This window comes from Oncorhynchus tshawytscha, linkage group LG12 (assembly GCF_018296145.1).
Source record: "Oncorhynchus tshawytscha isolate Ot180627B linkage group LG12, Otsh_v2.0, whole genome shotgun sequence".
NCBI classification, from domain to species: domain Eukaryota; kingdom Metazoa; phylum Chordata; class Actinopteri; order Salmoniformes; family Salmonidae; genus Oncorhynchus; species Oncorhynchus tshawytscha.
This window is the reverse complement of record NC_056440.1, coordinates 46,109,621-46,133,174: the sequence shown is the minus strand read 5'-3', so window position 1 is coordinate 46,133,174 and position 23,554 is coordinate 46,109,621. Positions and strand designations below refer to the sequence as shown.

General features: G+C 41.8%; 1 protein-coding gene across 2 annotated transcripts; it reads left to right on the top strand.

The window, feature by feature from the left end:
- The first annotated feature begins 13,612 nt into the window (after window positions 1–13,612).
- On the top strand, window positions 13,613–21,826 carry LOC112263405 (arrestin domain-containing protein 3). Of its 2 annotated transcripts, none has more exons than XM_024439577.2 (7): window positions 13,613–14,138; window positions 16,449–16,572; window positions 16,743–16,890; window positions 17,601–17,703; window positions 17,859–18,115; window positions 18,589–18,891; window positions 19,016–21,826. In XM_024439577.2, exons 1-7 carry the CDS (start codon window positions 13,859–13,861, stop codon window positions 19,082–19,084), a joined length of 1,284 nt encoding a protein of 427 aa, XP_024295345.1. In that variant the 5' UTR covers window positions 13,613–13,858; the 3' UTR covers window positions 19,085–21,826. The 2 variants fall into 2 exon arrangements, with proteins under 2 accessions (XP_024295345.1, XP_024295347.1); XM_024439579.2 differs by having other exon boundaries at window positions 13,614–14,138; window positions 16,491–16,572.
- The last annotated feature ends 1,728 nt before the right edge of the window (window positions 21,827–23,554 follow it).

The window sequence follows — 23,554 nt, the reverse complement described above, 5'->3', positions numbered from 1 at the left end:
AGTTATTCATTCCGCAAGGTAATCAAACAAGCCAAATGACGGTATAGGGGCAAAGTGGAGTTGCAATTCAACAGCTCAGACACAACGTATGTGGCAGGGTCTACAGGCAATTACTACAAAATAAACTACAAAAAGAAAACCAGCCACGTCACGGACACTGACGTATTGCATCCTGTCAGGCTGTATCACCGCCTGGTACGGCAACTGTACTGCCCAACAGCAAGGCTCTCCAGAGGGTGGTCTCTCCAGAGCACCTACAGCATCCACAGGAAGGCCAAAAAGATCAAGGACAACAGCCACCTGAGCAACTGCCTGTTCACCCTGTTACCATCCAGAAAGCGAGGTCAGTACAGGTGCATCAAAGCTGGGATTGAGAGATCGAAGCTGTTTTTCAATCTCAAGGCCATCAGACTGCTAAACAGCAATCACTAATTCAGAAAGGCTGCTGCCTACATAGAAACTCACTAGTCACTTTAAACAATAGCACTTTAATCATGTTTACATATCTTACATTACTCATCTCATATGTAAAGTATATACTGTATCTTATGCCATCTATTGCATCTTGCCTATGGCGCTCGGCTGTCACTCATCCATATATTTATATGTACATATTCTTATTCCATCCCTTTAGATTTGTGTGTATTAGGTAGTTGTTGAGGAATTGTTCGATATTTTTGCATCACTTGCATTAACATCTGCTAACCATGTGTATGTGACCAATACGATTTGATTTGCAACATTGTATCATGAATCATGATCATCAGTGGTGAGTATAGGGGAGTCCATTTTACGTCTGTCACTTTCGGTTGAATTGTAAACGACTGGTATGTCCTAGAAACATTGTTACAGTGTGTAATGGTGGCTAAGATGTGCATGTTTGTGTAAAAATATTTTCAATCTACCTCAATCTCCTCAATTTTTTTCTAAAATTGTTATTTTGTGCACCGATCTCCCCTACAGCGCCCTGTTTTCCCATACATTTTTTATGACTTTTCCCATATTTTTTTCATGTTTTCACTCTGAAAACCACACCTTTTATTTTATAGAAAGACAAAAAAAATTGTTCTAAGTACACAACAATATTTAAACCACGTAACAGTGTGTAGTTGGCCTTTAATTCAATTGCACATCTAGCAAGAGACCATTTAGCTAGCATTACTTCTGTAGGGTGAATTCGGAATAAGTAGGGCAATTATTGCATTTCCGTCTTCTGTGATCTCTTTCAACATCTGTCCAACATATTAGCCCAACACAATACATTTCTGAAATCCTCAAGATGTTTCATAATCAAACAAAAAATATATATTTTTTTTAATCATATTCACAGGAGTCAAAACCATAATTTCAGTTTGCATTTTGTAGACTGGGACAGCAGGTTAGATAAACTGGGACACCATTATTATAGTCCCAATGACAATTCAACTTTGTGTGATTTAGGAAACATCGGAGAATTTCATAAATGTATCATGTGTTGGGCTAATATGTGGGACAGGATGTCTGAAAAGGTTACAGCTGACAGAAATGCAATAAGTGTCCCACTTTTACTGAATTCATTCAAATAACAGAACTAATAACAGTACTACAATACAAAAAAAAACAGGGTATAGTACTACAATAACCAGAGCTCAATGGATCTATTTTCTCCATTGGAGGGTGTCCCTAATGTAAACTGGATCTCTTTCCTCCATTGGAAAAGCCTATAAGACTGTCCCACTTTAGCTACTCCATGCTGTCCTACTTTAGCTAGCTATAGTCGGTAAAGTGGAAACAAATAAACAAATGAAAATTGTCAACTTATGTATTTTAATGCACCAGTACATAGTATGCACATTTACATCACAATTTGGCACAGTGCATTATTTGACAGTTTTATAACCTTATCATCAAAACAGAAAAAAGCTATAATCTTGCAGTGTTCTTCACAGGGTGAACTTCCTATTTGAAGCTTGCTCTGCCCCCCTCTGATGTCACACCAATGAAGTGATGTGATTTTGATCATGTGGTTTCTCTGCAAGGGCTCAGTAACAATCGTTTAGCTGTTCTCTTGTCAGAACAATAAATAAATGCATTAGGATTAAGCTGTGTCAGTTTATATGATATCCCACTCTTTCTGAATTCACCCTACTGTACAATGTAGGCTACATGTGATGGCAGAATTTGCAAAACAAATGCCCTTCAATTGTTAGGCTTCAAATCATCATGATATCATTCTGACAGGTAGGACTACTTTGCAGTCAACATTTAATTTGGAAAGTTTTTTTTTGGAAAGCCCTATTTGGACATTTTCATTAAAACAGCACATGATGACTGAACTGCGCATTGAAACGATTTAACAAGACTTCAGACCAAACTTTTTTTCAATACCTGGTTTGCATACCCATTGTTGTCTTAGTTGGAATTTACTGGTAGATATCATGAGTTGAAATCTCTTTCCCACGGATGTCATTCAATTCTATGAGCTCCTCCCATGCGACAACCAGTTGAGAGCTGCACACTCTTGCTGCCTGATATTCCGCTGAAACTAGCTACACTACATGACCAAAAGTACACAATGGGTCAAAAGTTTTAGAACACCTACACATTCAAGGGTTTTATTTCATTTTTTACTGTTTTCTACATTGTAGAATAATAGTGGAGACATCAAAACTGTGAAATTACACATGGAATCATGTAGCAACCAAAAAAGTGTTAATACAAATCAAAATATATTTTTTATTTGAGATTCTTCAAATAGCCACCCTTTGCCTTGATGACATCTTTGCACACTCTTGGCATTCTCTCAACCAGCTTCATGAGGTAGTCACCTGGAATATATTTCAATTAATAGGTGTGCCTTAAAGGCACAGGGTGGCTATTTGAAGATATATACTTCCGGCGCCGACAGATGGCCGCCTCGCTTCGCGTTCCTAGGAAACTATGCAGTGTTTTGTTTTTTTACGTGTTATTTCTTACATTAGTACCCCAGGTCATCTTAGGTTTCAATACATACAGTCGAGAAGAACTACTGAATATAAGATCAGCGTCAACTCACCATCAGTACGACCAAGAATATGTTTTTCGCGACGCAGACCCTGTGTTCTGCCTTTCAAACAGGACAACGGAATGGATCCTATGCAGCGACCCAAAAAAACGACTCCGAAAAAGAGGGAAACGAGGCGGTCTTCTGGTCAGACTCCAGAGACGGGCACATCGTGCACCACTCCCTAGCATTCTTCTCGCCAATGTTCAATCTCTCGACAACAAGGTTGATGAAATCCGAGCAAGGGTAGCATTCCAGAGGGACATCAGAGACTGTAACGTTCTTTGCTTCACGGAAACATGGCTCACTGGAGAGACGCTAGCGGAGGCGGTGCAGCCAGCGGGTTTCTCCACGCATCGCGCCGACAGAAACAAACATCTTTCTGGTAAGAAGAGGGGCGGGGGCGTATGCCTTATGGCTAACGAGACATGGTGTGATGAAAGAAACATACAGGAACTCAAATCCTTCTGTTCACCTGATTTAGAATTCCTCACAATCAAATGTAGACCGCATTATCTACCAAGAGAATTCTCTAGATTATAATCACAGCCGTATATATCCCCCAAGCAGACACATCGATGGCTCTGAATGAACTTTATTTGACTCTTTGCAAACTGGAATCCATTTATCCGGAGGCTGCATTCATTGTAGCTGGGGATTTTAACAAGGCTAATCTGAAAACAAGGCTCCCTAAATTTTATCAGCATATCAATTGCGCAACCAGGGGTGGAAAAACCTTGGATCATTGTTACTCTAACTTCCGCGACGCATATAAGGCCCTGCCCCGCCCTCCTTTCGGAAAAGCTGACCACGACTCCATTTGGTTGATCCCTGCCTACAGACAGAAACTAAAACAAGAGGCTCCCACGCTGAGGTCTGTCCAACGCTGGTCCGACCAAGCTGACTCCACACTCCAAGACTGCTTCCATCACGTGGGCTGGGAGATGTTTCGTATTGCGTCAGATAACAATATTGACGAATACGCTGATTCGGTGTGCGAGTTCATTAGAACGTGCGTTGAAGATGTCGTTCCCATAGCAACGATTTAAAACATTCCCTAACCAGAAACCGTGGATTGATGGCAGCATTCGCGTGAAACTGAAAGCGCGAACCACTGCTTTTAATCAGGGCAAGGTGACTGGTAACATGACCGAATACAAACAGTGCAGCTATTCCCTCTGCAAGGCTATCAAACAAGCTAAGCGTCAGTACAGAGACAAAGTAGAATCTCAATTCAACGGCTCAGACACGAGGCATGTGGCAGGGTCTACAGTCAATCACGGACTACAAGAAGAAATCCAGCCCAGTCACGGACCAGGATGTCTTGCTCCCAGGCAGACTAAATAACTTTTTGCCCGCTTTGAGGACAATACAGTGCCACTGACACGGCCTGCAACGAAAACATGCGGACTCTCCTTCACTGCAGCCGGGATGAGTAAGACATTTAAACGTTTTAACCCTCGCAAGGCTGCAGGCCCAGACGGCATCCCCAACCTCAGAGCATGCGCAGACCAGCTGGCCGGTGTGTTTACGGACATATTCAATCAATCCCTATACCAGTCTGCTGTTCCCACATGCTTCAAGAGGGCCACCATTGTTCCTGTTCCCAAGAAAGCTAAGGTAACTGAGCTAAACGACTACCGCACCGTAGCACTCACTTCCGTCATCATGAAGTGCTTTGAGAGACTGGTCAAGGACCATATCACCTCCACCCTACCTGACACCCTAGACCCACTCCAATTTGCTTACCGCCCAAATAGGTCCATAGACGATGCAATCTCAACCACACTGCACACTGCACTAACCCATCTGGACAAGAGGAATACCTATGTGAGAATGCTGTTCATCGACTACAGCTCGGCATTCAACACCATAGTACCCTCCAAGCTCGTCATCAAGCTCGAGACCCTGGGTCTCGACCCCGCCCTGTGCAACTGGGTACAGGACTTCCTGACGGGCCGCCCCCAGGTGGTGAGGGTAGGCAACAACATCTCCACCCCGCTGATCCTCAACACTGGGGCCCCACAAGGGTGCGTTCTGAGCCCTCTCCTGTACTCCCTGTTCACCCACGACTGTGTGGCCACGCACGCCTCCAACTCAATCATCAAGTTTGCGGACGACACAACAGTGGTAGGCTTGATTACCAACAACGACAAGACGGCCTACAGGGAGGAGGTGAGGGCCCTCGGAGTGTGGTGTCAGGAAAATAACCTCACACTCAACGTCAACAAAACTAAGGAGATGATTGTGGACTTCAGGAAACAGCAGAGGGAACACCACCCTATCCACATTGATGGAACAGTAGTGGAGAGGGTAGCAAGTTTTAAGTTCCTCGGCATACACATCACAGACAAACTGAATTGGTCCACTCACACAGACAGCATCGTGAGGAAGGCGCAGCAGCGCCTCTTCAACCTCAGGAGGCTGAAGAAATTCGGCTTGTCACCAAAAGCACTCACAAACTTCTACAGATGCACAATCGAGAGCATCCTGGCGGGCTGTATCACCGCCTGGTACGGCAACTGCTCCGCCCTCAACCGTAAGGCTCTCCAGAGGGTAGTGAGGTCTGCACAACGCATCACCGGGGCAAACTACCTGCCCTCCAGGACACCTACACCACCCGATGTTACAGGAAGGCCATAAAGATCATCAAGGACATCAACCACCCGAGCCACTGCCTGTTCACCCCGCTATCATCCAGAAGGCGAGGTCAGTACAGGTGCATCAAAGCTGGGACCGAGAGACTGAAAAACAGCTTCTATCTCAAGACCATCAGACTGTTAAACAGCCACCACTAACATTGAGTGGCTGCTGCCAACACACTGACACTGACACTGACTCAACTCCAGCCACTTTAATAATGGGAATTGATGGGAAATTATGTAAATATATCACTAGCCACTTTAAACAATGCTACCTTATATAATGTTACTTACCCTACATTATTCATCTCATATGCATACGTATATACTGTACTCTATATCATCGACTGCATCCTTATGTAATACATGTATCACTAGCCACTTTAACTATGCCACTTTGTTTACATACTCATCTCATATGTATATACTGTACTCGATACCATCTACTGTATCTTGCCTATGCTCCTCTGTACCATCACTCATTCATATATCCTTATGTACATATTCTTTATCCCCTTACACTGTGTATAAGACAGTAGTTTTGGAATTGTTAGTTAGATTACTTGTTGGTTATTACTGCATTGTCGGGACTAGAAGCACAAGCATTTCGCTACACTCGCATTAATATCTGCTAACCATGTGTATGTGACAAATCAAATTATTTGATTTGTTTAACACTTTTTTGGTTACTACATGATTCCATATGTGTTATTTCACAGTTTTGATGTCTTCACTATTATTCTACAATGTAGAAAATAATAAAAAATAAAGAAAAACCCTTGAATGAGTGGGTGTTCTAAAATGTGGACACCTGCTCGTTGAGCATTTCATTCCCAAATCATGGGCATTAATATGGAGTTGGTCCCCCCTTTGCCGCTATAACAGCCTCCACTATTCTGTGAAATCTTTCCACCAAATGTTGGAACATTGCTGCAGGGACTTGCTTCCATTCAGCCACGAGCATTAGTGAGGTCGGTCACTGATCTTGGGTGATTAGGCCTGGCTCGCAGTCGGCGTACCAATTCATCCCAAAGGTGTTCAATGGGGTTGAGGTCAGGGTTCTGTGCATGCCAGTCAAGTTCTTCCACACTGATTTTGACAAACCATTTCTGTATGGAATTGCTTTGTGCACAGGGGTATTGTCATGCTAAAACAGGAAAGTGCCTTCCCCAAACTGTTGTCACAAAGTTGGAAGCACAGAATCGTCTAGAATATCATTGTATGCTGTAGTGTTGAGATTTTCCTTCACTGGAACTAAGGGGCCTAGTCCAAACTGTAAAAAACAGCCCAGACCATTATTCCTCCTCCACCAAAATGTACAGTTTGGACTATGCATTGGGGCAGGTAGCGTTCTCCTGGCATCCGCCAAGCCCAGATGGTGAAGCGTGGTTCATCACTCCAGCGAACGCGTTTCCACTGCTCCAGAGTCCAATGACGGCAAGCTTTACACCACTCCAGCCGACGCTTGGCATTGCTCATGGTGATCTTAGGCTTGTGTACGGCTGCTCGGCCATGGAAACCCATTTTATGACACTCCCGATGAACAGTTCTTGTGCTGAAGAGCCTGTTTGGAACTCTGTAGTGAGTGTTGTAACCAAGGACAGGCTATTTTTACGCACTTCGTGCTTCAGCACTCAGGTGTCATGTTCTGTGGGTTTGTGTGGCTTACCACTTTGCGGCTGAGCCATTGTTGCTCCTCGACTTTCCACTTCACAATGACAGCATTTACAGTTGACCGGGGCGGCTCTGGCAGGGCAGAAATTAGACGAACTGACTTGTTGGAAAGGTGGCATCCTGTAACGGTGCCACGTTGAAATTGACTAAGCTCTTCAGTAAGGCCATTCTACTGACAATGTTTGTCTATGGAGATAACATGGCTATGTGCTCGATTTTATACACCTGTCAGCAACGGGTGTGACTGAAATAGCCAAATCCACTAATATGAAAGGGTTTCCTTTTGTGTGTATATAGTGTGTGTGTGCAGTGCGCATATTAATATATTTCACGTACTTTGCGATTGTGTAGGCTTTGTGCATGATTTCTCTATTGTACTACACTATTTATTTTATTTAACATTTATTTTATCAGGATGTCATACTGAGACCAAAGTCTATTTTACAGATGAGCCCTGGATTACATAAATTACAGAAAATACACACAGCAAAATATAAATACAAGAAGAAAGAAAAACACAATAAAAAAGAATCACATTCATCAGTAAGAAAGTCCTCAATCAACTTTCTGAATTGCCTTAGAGGCACCAGAACATTTTGTTTAAGAACATTTTGAAGATTGTTCCACAAATAAGGTGGAAGAAAACTAAAAGTTAATTTACCTAACTCAGTAGAGACCAAAGCAATTTCCAGAATTAGCCAGCCATGAGTCCGGGTGTGGTAACTCGTATGTCTAAAGTTTAGTAATGATGTTAGGTACAAATGGGACTTTTTGTAAAAGTACTTTATAAATGAAAACATAACATATGTATCAACCTAAACTCAGCAAAAAAAGAAACGTCCTCTCACTGTCAACTGTGTTTATTTTCAGCAAACTTAACATGTGTAAATATTTGGATGAACATAAGATTCAACAACTGAGACATAAACTGAACAAGTTCCACAGACATGTGACTAACAGAAATGGAATAATGTGTCCCTGAACAAAAGGAGGAGGAGGGGGGGTGTTCAAAATCCAAAGTAACAGTCCGTAACTGGTGTGGCCACCAGCTGCATTAAGTACTGCAGTGCAGGTCCTCATGGACTGCACCAGGTTTGCCAGTTCTTGCTGTGAGATGTTACCCCACTCTTCCACCAAGGCACCTGCAAGTTCCCGGACATTTCTGGGGGCAATGGCCCTAGCCCTCACCCTCCGATCCAACAGGTCTCAAACGTGCTTAATGGGATTGAGATCCAGGCTCTTCGCTGGCCATGGCAGAACACTGACATTGCTGTCTTGCAGTAAGTCATGCACAGAACGAGCAGTATGGCTGGTGACATTGTCATGCTGGAGGGTCATGTCAGGATGAGACTGCAGGAAGGGTACCACATGAGGGAGGAGGATGTCTTCCCTGTAACGCACAGCATTGAGATTGCCTACAATGACAACAAGCTCAGTCCGATGATGCTGTGACACACCGCCCCAGACCCTCCACCTCCAAATCAATCCTGCTCCAGGGTACAGCCCTCAGTGTAACGCTCATTCCTTCGACGATAAGCGTGAATCCGACCATCACCCCTGGTGAGACAAAACCGCGACTCGTCAAAGAAAAGCACTTTTTGCCAGTCCTGTCTGGTTCAGCGATGGTGGGTTTGTGCCCATAGGCGACGTTGTTGCCAGTGATGTCTAGTGAGGGACCTTCCTTACGACAGGCCTACAAGCCCTTAGTCCAGCCTCTCTCAACCTATTGCGGACAGACTGCTGCCTGTGACTGGAACGAATTGCAAAAATCGCTGAAGTTGGAGACTTTTATCTCCCTCACCAACTTCAAACATCAGCTATCTGAGCAGCTAACCGATCGCTGCTGCTGTACATAGTCTATTGGAGCACTACATGACCATCTGATCATTTATCACTCCAGTGTTAATCTGCAAAATGGATTGTATATAGACTCCCCCTTTGTTTTCTACTGTGTTATTGACTTGTTAATTGTTTATTCCATGTGTAACTCTGTGTTGTCTGCTCACACTGCTATGCTTTATCTTGGCCAGGTCGCAGTTCCAAATGAGAACTTGTTCTCAACTGGCCTACCTGGTTAAATAAAGGTGAAATAAAATTTTAAAAATTTTAAAAAATTATGCGTTCCTGGTGTAACACGGGCCGTTGTTGTTGCCATCCTGTACTTGTCCCGCAGGTGTGATGTTCAGATGTACCGATCCTGTGCAAGTGTTGTTACACGTGGTCTGCTGCTGCGAGGACGATCGGCTGACTGTTCTGTCTCCATGTAGTGTTGTCTTAGGCGTCTCACAGTACGAACATTGCAATTTATTGCCCTGGCCACATCTGCAGTCCTCATGCCTCCTTGCAGCATGCCAAAGGCATGTTCACACAGATGAGCAGGGACCCTGGGCATCTTTCTTTTGGTGTTTTTCAGAGTCAGTAGAAAGGCCTCTTTAGTGTCCTAAGGTTTCATAACTGTGACCTAAATTGCCTACCCTCTGTAAGCTGTTAGTGTCTTAACGACCGTTCCACAGGTGCATGTTCATTAATTGTTTATGGTTCATTGAACAAGCATGGGAAACAGTGTTTAAACCATTTACAATGAAGATCTGTGAAGTTATTTTGATTTTTACGAATTATCTTTGAAAGACAGGGTCCTGAAAAAGGGACATTTCTTTTTTTGCCGAGTTTACATGACATCAAAGAGGGCCAACCAACTTTCTGGTAGAGAATTCAGTGATGAGTACTAAAACTGTCACCGTAATAAAGCGCAGTGCGCTATGATAAACTACATCTAATGGCTTTAATGAAGTGGCAGCTTCATTCATATAGATGATGCCACTTCATTTAATGCCACTTCATATGTTTACATACACCTACATTACTCATGTCATATGTATATACTGTACTCTACCATCTACTGCATCTTGCCATAGTACATGAATCACTAGCCACTTTAAACAATGCCACTTTTATATGTTTACATAATCTACATTACTCATCTCATATGTATATACTGTACTCGATACCATCTACTGCATCTTGCCTATGCTGTTCTCTACCATCACTCATTCATATATTTTTATGTACATATTCTTCATTCCTTTACACTTGTGTATAAGTTAGTTGTGAAATTGTTAGGTTAGATTACTCGTTGGTTATTACTGCATTGTCGGAACTAGAAGCACAAGCATTTCGCTACACTCGCATTAACATCTGCTACCCATGTGTATGTGACAAATAAAATTTGATTTGATTTAGATTTTTGGTTTGATGTCGCCATAGTCTAGGACCCGAAAGTTACGTTGACTGAATAATCTGCTTTCTACCATTTAAGCGAGAGGCAGGGACTATTTCCATAGAAGAAGCCTATTTTATTCTCAGATTTTCATCTATCCAGATGCCCAAATATTTGTAAGCAGGGACACGATCAATATGGACACAATCCAAAGTACATATGCTTAAATCATCAGATTTATTTTTATGCGCTCTAGAAAACAACATATACTTTGTTTCACCTGCATTCAGTACTCATTTCAGGTCAGTAAAGTTTTTCTGTAATACAATGAAGGCAGAGTGTAGTTCAGATAGAGCCTGGTCAACCGTGGGAGGCCATAGCATACACAACAGTATCATCAGCATACAAGTGTAGGTTACATTTTTTTTTTACAGACAAGTCGATATTGTTAATGTAAAAAGTACAGGACCCAGAATCGACCCCTGCGAGACACCTTTAGTAACATCCAGGAAACCTGATTTTAACACCATCAGTAGATATACATTGAGTTCTATCTAAACCAGTTACATGCAGCCAGGTCTAGGCCAATTGAGGAAAGCCTCTGAATTAGCAGTGAGTGATCAACAGTATTGAAAGCATTTGACAGGTCATTGAAGAGGGCAGCACAATGTTGCCTCTTATTCCATACAGTTAACTAGGGATGCAGCAGAGATAGTGCTATGACCTGGTCTAAATCTCGACGGATGTACATTTAGAATACATTTCAAAGATAAGATCTTAGCTGAGAATTAATCAAGGATTCTAATATTTTAGCTAGGCAAGAAGGCCGATTTATTATTCAAATCAGATGTATTTATATAGCCCTTCAGCTGATACATCAAAGTGCTGTACAGAAACCCAGCCTAAAACCCCAAAACAGCAAGCAATGCAGGTGTAGAAGCACGGACAGCTGATTATTGAGGTCCCAAGAGTCACCACCCCTGTGAAGGGGGAGTACATGGACCGCCTTCCAAACCTTGGGGATAGTACCAGAGATAATCAGGTAAGAAAATATGGGTTAATGATTCAGCAGTCAGGGGGGCAGAGAGCTGCAGCAAAAAAGGCTCAAGTGTATATATACATATATTTTTTTACATGCATTTAGTACAGATAGTAAAATGATACGGCATATACCTCCACTATACTACTTTGGTACACATCAGTGAGGATTAAGAAGTGAGTATAGCCTACATAATGCCCACTAAAGAAAAAGTGGGTTTACGGCATATACCAGCAAATAGCTCCCACTACACCACTGATCATATGTTGTATCGGGATTGAAGTATTTACAAGAAGTCTAATCGTACATTGCTTTGTGGAAGTATAATGTTTGCCGCCTCCATCAGTTGGCATTTTACTTAAATGATCCATTATCTCATTTATTAATTAGGGATTTAAAAAATATGCCTTGTGCCACTTCTATCTCTCCTTGAAATTGATGTGAAGTCTAAATGCAACAGGTGTCATGCTCACTTGCACCCATTGACAACAATATCCAAGATAGCCACGAGATGGCGACCCAAGCCTCAAAGTCTGCGATGCCAGATCACAATTGTTTGACTCAAACCAAGCATCTATGGCTGTATTTACACAGGCAGCCCAATTCTGATATTTTTTTCACTAATTGGTATTTTGACCAATCAGATCAGCTGTGAACAAGATATGATGTTAAAATACCAATTAGTGGGAAGAAATGATCAGAATTGGGCAACCTGTGTAAACACAGCCTTTGTGTATTATTTAGATTTGAATCAGGATTATATGTCCACCAGCAATGGGTTTAGGCCTATTCTTAGTTGTGCACAGGTGTGTAGGCCCTACTATAGCCATAAATACATAATAGCGTAAATTTAACCGTGGATTTTCACAGGAGACGACGAGAGGCGATTACATTTCAGAAGATATTCATTTTCATTAGAGGGAAGCGAGGTGGCCCGGGTTCATTCGGCAATGCTATAGCATAGGCGAGGGAGCGTGAACAGGGAGGGACCAAAGTTGTGGAAACCGAATGTATCCAAAAGCACTGCGATATCGCGGCGTTATTGACCAATCGAAGCCCACTATAGCTTCCAACAGTGGAAAAAGTACCCAATTGCCAAATTGAGTAAAAGTAAAGATACCTTTTAATAGAAAATGACTCCAGTAACAGTAAATCCAGTAAAATACTACTTGAGTAAGTCTAAAACAATTTAGTTTCGAATATGCTTGAGTATCACAAGTAAGTGTACTTGCAAAAAATGCTTAAGTATCAAAAGTAAAAGTATAAATAATTTCAAATTCCTTATATTGAGCAAACTAGACGGCACTTTTTTTTCTTTACGGGTAGCCAGAGGCATGCTCCAACACACATAATTTACAAACTAAGCATTTGTGTTTTGTCAGTCCGCCAGATCAGTGGCAGTAGGGATGACCAGGGATCATCTCTGGACAAGTGCAGGAAATGGACCATTTTACTGCCCTGCTAAGCATTCAACATGTATCAAGTACTTTTGGCCGTCAGAGAAAATGTACTGAGTCAAATGTACATGATTTTCTTTAAGAATGTAGTGGAGTAAAAGTAAACGTTGTAAAAACATTTTTTAGTGAAGTACAGATACCCCCCAAAAAACGATTTAAGTAAAATATTTTTTAAGTACGAGTGGGTTCGCTGTTGATACCTAGCATGCTGTCTGGGCGAAGTCAGTGTGGCTATGTGATGCATAATCCCCTGTGGAAATCTCCTGTAAAAATGTAGGCTACACTGTATGCCTACCAACATAATATAGACCTGTAGTGACAGGTTTGTTTTATTTATTTGACTTTGACTATTGTTTTGTAGGGTGAACATTAAACTCTAATTGTTTACGGTGGATGCACGCCTGCTTTTGTAATACCATCAGCTGTTTAACCAAACTTGTTATTTGGCTGACTGCCACTCTCTACCTTGTTCCATAAGGCGGAAGGAGGGGGCTGATAAAGTTCTGCGCATGCTCTATAGGTTGTTTTTCCACAAAATCATCGCTTAAAGTGAGCTGAGCGACGAAAGTTCCTTGTCTTTGACCAGAGACCAACGCGCAGACGGGCGGACGATAACAGCATCCACTGCTGTTATTAAGCCTTTACATCTAAATGAACTTTTGTCAAAGAAAGCCCTGATCATGCCCACTGCTTTTGCAGGGCAAAGATATTGATCGGCGTTTCAAATACATATATTTTTTCTTCTTATGAGATTATTTTTTCATATACTTTCATTTTTCGGTAGGCTACCTGTGTTTTTTTTACACCATGGTGCTAGGAAAGGTGAAGAGCTTCACAGTCAGCTACGACTGTCTCAATGACAGTAATGTCCCCGTTTTCGCAAGTGGGGACTCGGTCTCAGGGAGGGTGATCATCGAAGTCACTGGAGAAATCCGTGTGAAATCTCTTAAAATTCATGCAAAAGGATTTGCGAAAGTTCGTTGGACTGAATCGCGAAACGCTGGCTCCAACACTGCCTATACGCAAAATTACACTGAAGAAGTAGAATATCTAAACCACAGAGACATCCTAATTGGACATGAAAGAGGTAAGAATATACAACCTTATCTGTAAAGAAATAACTTTGTTATTGACGTGCTCGGTGTAGTCTAGTCATGGTGGCTCTTGAGGTTCCATACAGAGAATGCTGTTGTGTTGTCAACCTATACTATACAATTGAATGTATAACAGAGAACGATTTGGGGACGATCTATGAAGCAGCTCACAACGATACCTTTTATTTGGTTTACTACTGGCTATACAGCCGTCTATAACACATTTTGTAGGCTATGTCTTGAGACATGTCAACTACAGTATTCTTCAATGAATTTTTATATTTGACATATGGGAATGTATTTAAGCACGATACTTCATAATCATGTAGGCATATACATAGACTACATAATTCTAAAGTGTATCTTTAGCCTATCAAGTTGGCTGTCGGCTGCATATCCTGAATGGGAGTCTTCTTTATCCTTCCTTCATTTTAGCCTATATAACTATTATAAGAATTACACTATTTTCTCAAAACGCAGTACATGAAGGTGCATAGCAGTCTGTTTACATGTGTGCAGTTTGATCCAAAAAATAGTTATCGAGCGATTCTGTAAAGTTGAACGTTGTAGCTATTCTTAAGTTTCCACCATTGTTCGAAGCTGGTTCAATCCTGTTCAGAAACTGGTTGTGTGGGGTGAAGGGACTGGGCTTTCTCTCCGTTGATTGGCTGAAGTGCTCATGCGTCTTCAAATGACCTCATGCTTTTGCAGAAAATGACAGAAAAAAAAGTCGGCAACTTTGTATCCGACCTGTCAGCACAATGTTACAAAGTCGCATGAAAAGAAATGTCATTCGTTCCATTTAGCCTATTCTATTATGCTTTTATCTAGTGATTTAGTGATCGCCTACTGTGTGTAGCCTAATGAATGGTGCATAACAAGGCCTGCAATTGGCTATGAACTAGATATTGGAATATGATTATCTGAAGGCATAACAATTTAGCCTATTTGCGGATAATAAATGTAGGCTACTACTTTTTGTTCACTTCAGAATTACACATCACTGAAATGTGGTAGTCCTAGTCGCTAGAACAGGTTTGTTAGCTTGTTCCTGAGGTAGTTGATCGTTCAGCTGATTGGATGGAAAGGTCAGTCCGAGAATTGAAGTAGCTTAATTTAATGTGGGGTGGGAATTTATGCCATCAACTATTTTGTACCTTAGTTACATTTTCCTTGTTACTGGCTGTGATTTGAATGTTTCTTGATGGTGAAAATAATGTATTTGATCTGTCTATGTATGGGGAATTAATGTTTGCATGTTGCTCATGTTTTTATATCAATTGTTGAATAGTTTTAAGTTTCTTGAAATGGTCAAAGCCTTACTATGTATCTCTATTGCAATCATGTATGCAGTTTTTAAGGGTATCCGTGGCATTTAATAAAGGTTTAAGTAATATAATTTACTTCTTTGTCTGTCCTCTTTTTCAATAACTGTGTGTTCCTCTATTCTATCCGTTACAATATTTTCTGACGTGTAATATTGAGTGGGTGAAGTCTCTCTGGGACGCGGTGCAGTACACGCGTCGGGTCTTGAGAGGGCTGTGCCTGATAGTGAGCACGTTGGGTTGAGCCACGGACTGAATGCCGCACACAGTGAATGCGTGATGAGAGAGCCGGCTTGGGGAAGCTGCTCGCTCCGGTTTAGGCCGGTCCTCTCCTGCTCCAGTCTGCTTTTGAGTGACAGTTCGGCAGTTGTTTACCGCGACTCTGCCGCTGCTTAAGGCTGGGTGGGAGCGCTGAGCTAGCAGAAACGGAGCTCCCGCTCCATAACGCGTAACTTTTAAATAATACACAGCAGGGTAGAGTTTATGTAAAGAAAAAAAAAATCAACATTTTCTTACAGATCACATAATGCTCAATAACGCAACGTCCCCCCACCCCCTGCGCCTATTACACAAGAATAATACATAATGTGAGAAATAATTATTAGATTCTCTATTTTGCAGTTAATCATTGATTGGGACAGATTATATCACTTTTATGTGCTTTTATAAAAACAATATTTTAATTTCAATACTGATTTAAACTGTGTCAAATTATTCTTGTTCAAGTTTTTTTATACATGGGTAAATATGTGTTTCCAGAAGGGTCAAAAGGATCTTTAATCACAGAGATCATAATTTCACATTTTCATTTTTTTCTTCTTCTCATCATTGTCATTACAAGCTGTGCCTTCCTGGTGTCTGAAAATGAAAATAGTTATGACATGAAGTTCTATTGTGCTCTGTTCTCCTCTGTTGTGGCGGTATTGTTTTATGTCTGTGTTCTGAAACGTAGGTGACATCGTACTGTATATTTTCCAGGTATGGCATACGTGTTGGAATATTGTCCCTCTCTTGTTTCAGATGATGACAACTCAGAAGAAGGACTCACCACTATCCATTCAGGAAGACATGAGTATGCATTCAGCCTTGAGCTTCCACAGATGTAAGTATCTCCGCTTTACCTATGAAAATACATATTTTTTTTCAATGACAAATACTTATATTAAATATCCGTATGTCTGTCCTTAGTTGAAAGATTGAAATAGCGTCTGGCTTTGTTCTCCTGAAATGACCCCCCCCCCTTGTCTTATTCCCCTCTCTTATTCCTCTCAGACCCCTGGCTACCTCGTTCGAAGGGAAACATGGCAGTGTGCGCTACTGGGTGAAGGCCGAGCTACACAGGCCATGGCTTCTGCCCATGAAGACCAAGAAAGAATTCACAGTCTTCGAACACATCGACATCAACACTCCCTTACTGCTGGTGAGCTTAAGGATCTTTCTCCTGTACAGTGTTTGTATGTGTCGTAGACTATAGGCACTTCCCTTGGTTATCCCTAATCTCTTCAGGGTCTTTAGAATTGTTCAATGGTTCATTTGGTAACGGCGATCGAGTTTCATTGGCAGCCAAGAGAGTGACTTAAAGGCAGAAGTATGACTAATTTCTAGCCGCAATTGTTGCCTATATATAGAAAGAATTAGCCAGTACCAGCACTCAGGCCCCTTACTTTTCATCCGTTGTAATCTGATTTGGTGAGGTGGCTGCCAGTGCCTATTATTGTGGTCGCAGAATGTGCTTGTCCCACATGTTGTTGATGTTGTTGTACCAACTGAGACAAAGCACAGAGGACACCAGTGGACATTGGTTGTGAAAATGGTTAAAATGAAGCGATGATGTTGATTTATGTGTGTGTGAAATTACTGCTGAGTGTGAAATTATTTTAAGTATTGGGTTGTCTGTGAGAGCCACTTGCTGTCTAAACATGCCTTCCGGGTATATGGAAAGAGAAACTGGTATCTCCCTGTATTTGAATGACAGGCCTCAGGCGCTGTATGTCATTATGCTAGCTGCACAAGGGTGCAGTTTCTGCCAGGGGGCCAAAAACATGCATTTTCCCCCTAGGGACGATTGGGTAGAAGAATAAAGTATTTTCCAAACACTTATGTTTCCTTGTTTTTCGCTCTCTGTTTCAGTCGCCCCAGGCAGGCACAAAAGACAAGACTTTATGCTGCTGGTTCTGCACCTCAGGTCCAATCTCCTTAAGTGCCAAAATCGAAAGGAAGGGATATACCCCAGGTAAGAGGAACACCCCGACTCTGTCACTCGTATTGATTAGTCATTTGGCACTCTTGTAGATTAATGACTGTAGATGACTGCCATATTATGTTTGATGCCATCTCAAAGGATCCTTTAACTGATTTAACTGAACCCCTTCTTACTTGTCTTTGCAGGAGAGTCTATTCAGATCTTCGCTGAGATTGAGAATTGCTCGTCTCGCATGGTCGTGCCAAAGGCAGCCATTTACCAAACACAGACCTTCTACGCCAAAGGGAAAATGAAGGAGGTAAAACAGCTGGTGGCCAACCTCCGAGGAGAGTCGTTGTCCTCGGGCAAGACGGAGACGTGGAATGGCAAAATGCTGAAGATCCCCCCCATCTCTCCCTCCATCTTGGACTGCAGCATCATCCGAGTGGAGTATTCTCTCATGGTTAGTACAGCTACTGCCCTGAAGAGACCATCTCTTTCTCGCTCTGACATTTGTAAACCAATTCAAACTGGTTGAGAGAAATCTGTAGCTATCATCCATATAAATATGGAGTATAGTGTGCTGTAAAATGAGAATATGCGTCATTAGGATCCACATGGTTACTAGGCACATTTTAATAGGTTTCTTGAGTGGTTCCTAGAAAGCTCTCGATGGTTCCCATAAAAGCCAGTGACCTAGGCAGTCATGGCAAAGACACTCCCATCATACCTTGTGTTCTCTCCATACGCAGTTAAGAGGATCAGTCTAGAATATTAGTGGCGACGCCATGTCTTAGATGTGCTAATGACCTCTTTACCCTGTCATCGGACTGCCCATTGCCCAAGTCTTAACACTGTTGAACACACAGGTTTGTTGTTCAATGAAGGTGGACCTTCAGTTCTAACCCTCTGTTGCGTGCTGCTCACCCTCTCCAGGTGTACGTGGACATCCCTGGAGCTATGAACCTGTCTCTGAACCTGCCACTGGTCATCGGCACTATCCCGCTGCACCCCTTCGGTAGCCGCACCTCCAGTGTCAGCAGCCAGTGCAGCATGACCATGAGCTGGCTAGGCATGGCCCTGCCAGAGCGCCCTGAAGCCCCACCAAGCTATTCAGAGATCGTGACAGAGGAGCAGAGACGGAGCCTGGAGGTGACCTCAGCCAGGGATGAGTTCGAGGGACCACTCTTTGCCTACATCCAGGAGTTCCGCTTCCAGCCTCCTCCGCTCTACTCTGAGGTATGCATCAGCACAGCGTACACAACCCGGCTTTTACACACTGCAGTAAGTGATCATACTAAAGCCTGGTAGCCAAGAGGTCTTGGTCTTTTCGTTAAAGCAGTGTTTCCTCCTCTTCCTCTAGATTGATCCCAATCCCGATCAAGCCAGCCGGACGGAGGAGCGGAGACCTGACACTTGTCCATCACGTTGAAGGAAACACAGAGCCCCCGCCCGGAGACGTTTTGGGCGTTTCTAAGTCAACTCTGTTTTTGTATTTTTCTTCCCCCCGGTGACAGTGTTCGCACTCCGCCCGCGACGTCGAGAGGAGAGAAAAAACAAACAAACAAATACCACAGGGGAACAAAGCCCTGCCCCCTCCCACAGAGAAAGGCACAGGAAGTCTGCCTTCCTGCCTGGCCCGGGGAAAGGCCGGTCGAACATCCACCTAACCTGTGAGGGGGGAGAAGAAAAAACATCTTTAGTGGAGACAGCCTTGGTGGAGTGAGTGATGACACGCCAGGGCCATCTCTGCCTATGGCTCTTAATCGACCTCATCTTTTCTGTTACCACTGCACATGCGGACATGGCTTTCACATAGTTCTGCTCTATCATGTTGAGACCTGAGCAGGAAAAGAAGAGAATACAATATAACCACCACTGTCTGAAGTGCTCAGCGGCAGTCGGCAACGGAGCAAAGACTGGCCTCCTCCTGCCTCATTTGGGATTTTTGCACATGTTATTCTTTGCTTGAGTTGTGTGGCTCCAATTTAAGAAGAAGAAAATCAGCACTAATTGTTTTTCTTCTGCCTAGTAACAATGCTGGACTAAAGAGACTGCAGGCTTAACTCATAAACTCCTTATCCGCACAACTTCGAACAACGCAGAGAACATATTTGGACAAAAACAATGCACTGACCTTGTTTAAGCTGTTTTAAGATGTTATTTTTCCTTATTACATTTCCTTAATGACTTGTAGACTGGACTTGAATGCAGCAGAACACTCTCCATCCAAAAGCTCTTTTTCGATATTGCCTCCTCAGTTTGGTTCAAAGTGTGGCATCCTTTTTTCTGGTTCTGTACTATGTTTTGTCCTTTGATTTAGTTCCAAACTTAGAATGCCTTTTATGCCAAGCATTGTTTGCTTTGTGTTTATGTTGTGCTTGTTCTGGAGTAGAGGAGCCGCAGGCTAGAGCTTGCCACTCAAGTATAGCATGAAACGCAGAGAAGTGTGTGTGTGTGTGTGTGTGTGTGTGTGTGTGTGTGAGAGACGGAAAGAGCGGGACATATCAGAATTCGCACACTCTGTGTCTGCAGCCCCTCTACTCATAACACAGAGGCTTACATACCTGCCTATAAAAAAAGCACTGTCTCAGGTGATCTTCTCACTTGCCAAACGGTTGAAAAAGAAAATGTTTTGTTTTAATTGTACTGTTTGAAATAGTGAAAGGAGGATTTCTTTAAAAAAAAATATATATATTACCATAACAAGAGAGAAGAGACATACACACAGAGCAGCAAGGCAGCTTTCCAAAATTAACGACATTCCCTTTTTGCCATCGCTGCACTTGCCGACTTCATTCACCAACTGTTTTATTTTCCAGACCAGTGAAGCCTGAAATGCTAGAATTATATATAATTTTTTTATTTTTAAGTAAGACTACATGGTATGATATGCTTCAAATAATGGGGCAGACACAAACCCAGCCTAGCTAAATGCTGGGGAAGAATTGGACGTTGCTAAAGCTCCGCTCAAACTGGCCAGAACAAGTAGTGGTAGGTTGAAATGAGTAATACATTGGTTTTCAAACTCATTCAACACCTAGACCAGTAATAGTGGAGATTTGGCATCGTCTTAAACATGAGGCACTTTTTTTGATAAGGAAAACATTTTAAAATTGCATTGACAGTGAAGGTCTAAAAAGTTGGGCATCCCACATCATTTCTTGATGAGGCATTTAGTCAAGCAGTGTTTGTGTTGGACATAAATGCATTATTTCATCTTCTAAGACGTTTTTTGAAAGTTTACAGTTATAATTAGTTGACAAGTTTATGTGTGTGTGTGTGTGTGCTCTGTTTAGATCTAGCTAGCAACTATAAGAATATTGCTTACAGTGACAGAGAGAACTACAAATTAAAGTGATCTTATCTTAGTGGCCTTGACACAGAACTGACATAATTATGATGCTTCATTATCAAGTGTCGATATAATTTACAACCTTACTCTTTTAGCTACTTTATTTTCTTTGTATGTGTGATTAGTCCTTTCATGCTTTTCAAAGGGACAAAAAGGGAAGAAAAAATGTTCCTTTTAAAGAAATTGTTTAAAAAAAAATTTTTTTTAATGACGATCCCTGGACAAGCCTCTGTGTGTTTTTCTGAATGCATTAAGTGATGACTGGGCTAGTTTATGTACTTGGGCATTGATGGTTTGTTATCCAGTCAGACAACCCCATTTCTACTCACCTTTCAGCTTCAGGGAACAGCTGTGGATCAGCAACCCTCCCTTCCCACAGAGAACGAATTAGCTTACAAATGGAATAGACCGCTAATTCTAAGATAAAATCACTTTTGTTTGTTTTGATTTTTATCTTGGGGAATATGTATCAAGCTAAAGTACAAATGAATAAGCTTAAATCTGTTTCAGGTTGGTCAATTCTATAGTCCATTGTTCGGGCCTCGGTGTAGTCCAGTTTTTAAAAGCTAAATTCCTGACTAAAGTGAGGAATTAAAACATTAGAAATGGGAGAGTGCATCTGAAATGTTTTAGAAACAAAGTGCAATATTACTAATTTGAATTAGTTTCATTCACTATTTGTATGTCTAATTTTCTCCTTTTGTCTTTTTATAGTTTCTTAATCACGATCATATATAGATATTGTATGAATGTCCTGAATGATTGTATCCGTCTGTCTAGTATTTCTTTTGAGTTTAATAAACTTTTGTTAAAAATGTACATTGTTGTGGGAATCAGTCATTTCTTCTTGATGAGACCTAATTAAACTTTCAGCATATGGGTTTTAAAAAATCTGATAACTTACCTGATCTAAGTTATCTGAAATCAATTTAGTTAGGCTCATCCAACCATAGACTACATAAAGATAAAGGGCTCAATATCAGTACAGCAGTCCCACATTTTGAATGAAGGCAAGACATCACTAGCATGGTCACTACACACGCAGCCCAAGCTTCCATAAACTAGTGCAACAGCGCCTCTGCTGGTTGTTCCTAAAAACATAGACTTCACTACACTGCATCCACTATTCCAATTTTATAGTGTGAGCCTGAAACAAAACTTGGGGCTCGATTCAATCCGTATGTTGAAGATCAGCGCTATATTGAAATGTAAAGGCAATTTCCGATTGAGCCGACATATGAAACGTTTACCGTGAATGCAGTCTCTGCCAATGCGGGAACATTGCCTTTAAATTTCAATCGCTGTTCAGCGCTACGGATTGAATAGAGCCCTTGGTAGTGGTTTCCTAGAAAGAAATGTCAAGGAAGTAGCTATAAACAATCAAAATAAATAAGGAATGCCAATGCAGGCATGACGGTTATATCCACATGTACATGGTTTTACTTGTCTTGGTCAAAGTTGTGTATGTTACTGTAAAGTGAGCTTGTTGTAAGGCCTCCCAACCCAAAACAGAAGTTTATATCCACCCAACTTATCTCCACGTTATAGAGCTGAACAGCTGACAAGGCGCCTTTTAATGGCATTTTTCTTGATGTTCTCATTCACTGTAAATGCTGCAAGTGTAAATTACCTTTAAAAGTCAAATTCGAAGCGTGGCTTTATAATGTGCCTTGGATTGAATCCCGGCCTTACTCTAGTCTAATACAATGTGTTTACTTATAGGGATGTGAAATGCTGACGTGGGCTGTATCTTCTAGAGAGAACATGGATGTGTTCCTCTGGCAGGGTATTAGGGTTCAGGGGTCATGCCAAAGCTGATATCTGAGGTGCTGGACACACAGACACCAGGGACACTGACTCCAGTTACTCAATGACCTTTCCTCTCAGGGAGCTCCAGGGGTCATGACCTATGTGAAGGTCATAGGTCACACACAGTGGTTTGAGTACAGAAATTGGACAGGTACAATAGGACGACGAAGTCACGGTGACCCCCCTCTCCAGGAACAGCCGCTGACACCCAACACGGCTACAGCAGCATGGAAACACAGAAGAACATACAGTGCCTTCAGAAAGTATTCAAACCCCTTGACTTATTCCACATTTGTTGTGTTACAGCCTGAATTCAAATTGGAGTAAATCTCCCAAAAATTCTCACCCATTGACACATTATAAACACCACATAATGACAAAGTAAAAACATGTTTTTAGAATTTTTTGCACATTTACTGAAAAGGAAATACAGAAATCTCTCATTTACATACACTACCGTTCAAAAGTTTGGGGTCACTTACAGTGGATATTTCCTTGTTTTTTAAAGAAAAGTACATTTTTCGTCCATTAAAATAACATCAAAATGATCAGAAAAACAGTGTAGACATTGTTAATGTTGTGAATGACTATTGTAGCTGGAAACGGCTGATCTTTAATGGAATATCTACATAGGTTTACAGAGGCCCATTATCAGCAACCATCACTCCTGTGTTCCAAAGGTGCGCTGTGTTAGCTAATCCAAGTTTATAATTTTAAAAGGCTAATTGATCATTAGAA

Coding starts and splice junctions, on each gene's coding strand:
- LOC112263405 (XM_024439577.2), top strand. CDS start 13,859: ATGGTGCTAGGAAAGGTGAAGAGCTTCACAGTCAGCTACGACTGTCTC. Junction 16,891..17,600: donor TCAACACTCCCTTACTGCTG/GTGAGCTTAAGG, acceptor TCTCTGTTTCAG/TCGCCCCAGGCAGGCACAAA. Junction 18,116..18,588: donor GAGTGGAGTATTCTCTCATG/GTTAGTACAGCT, acceptor CACCCTCTCCAG/GTGTACGTGGACATCCCTGG.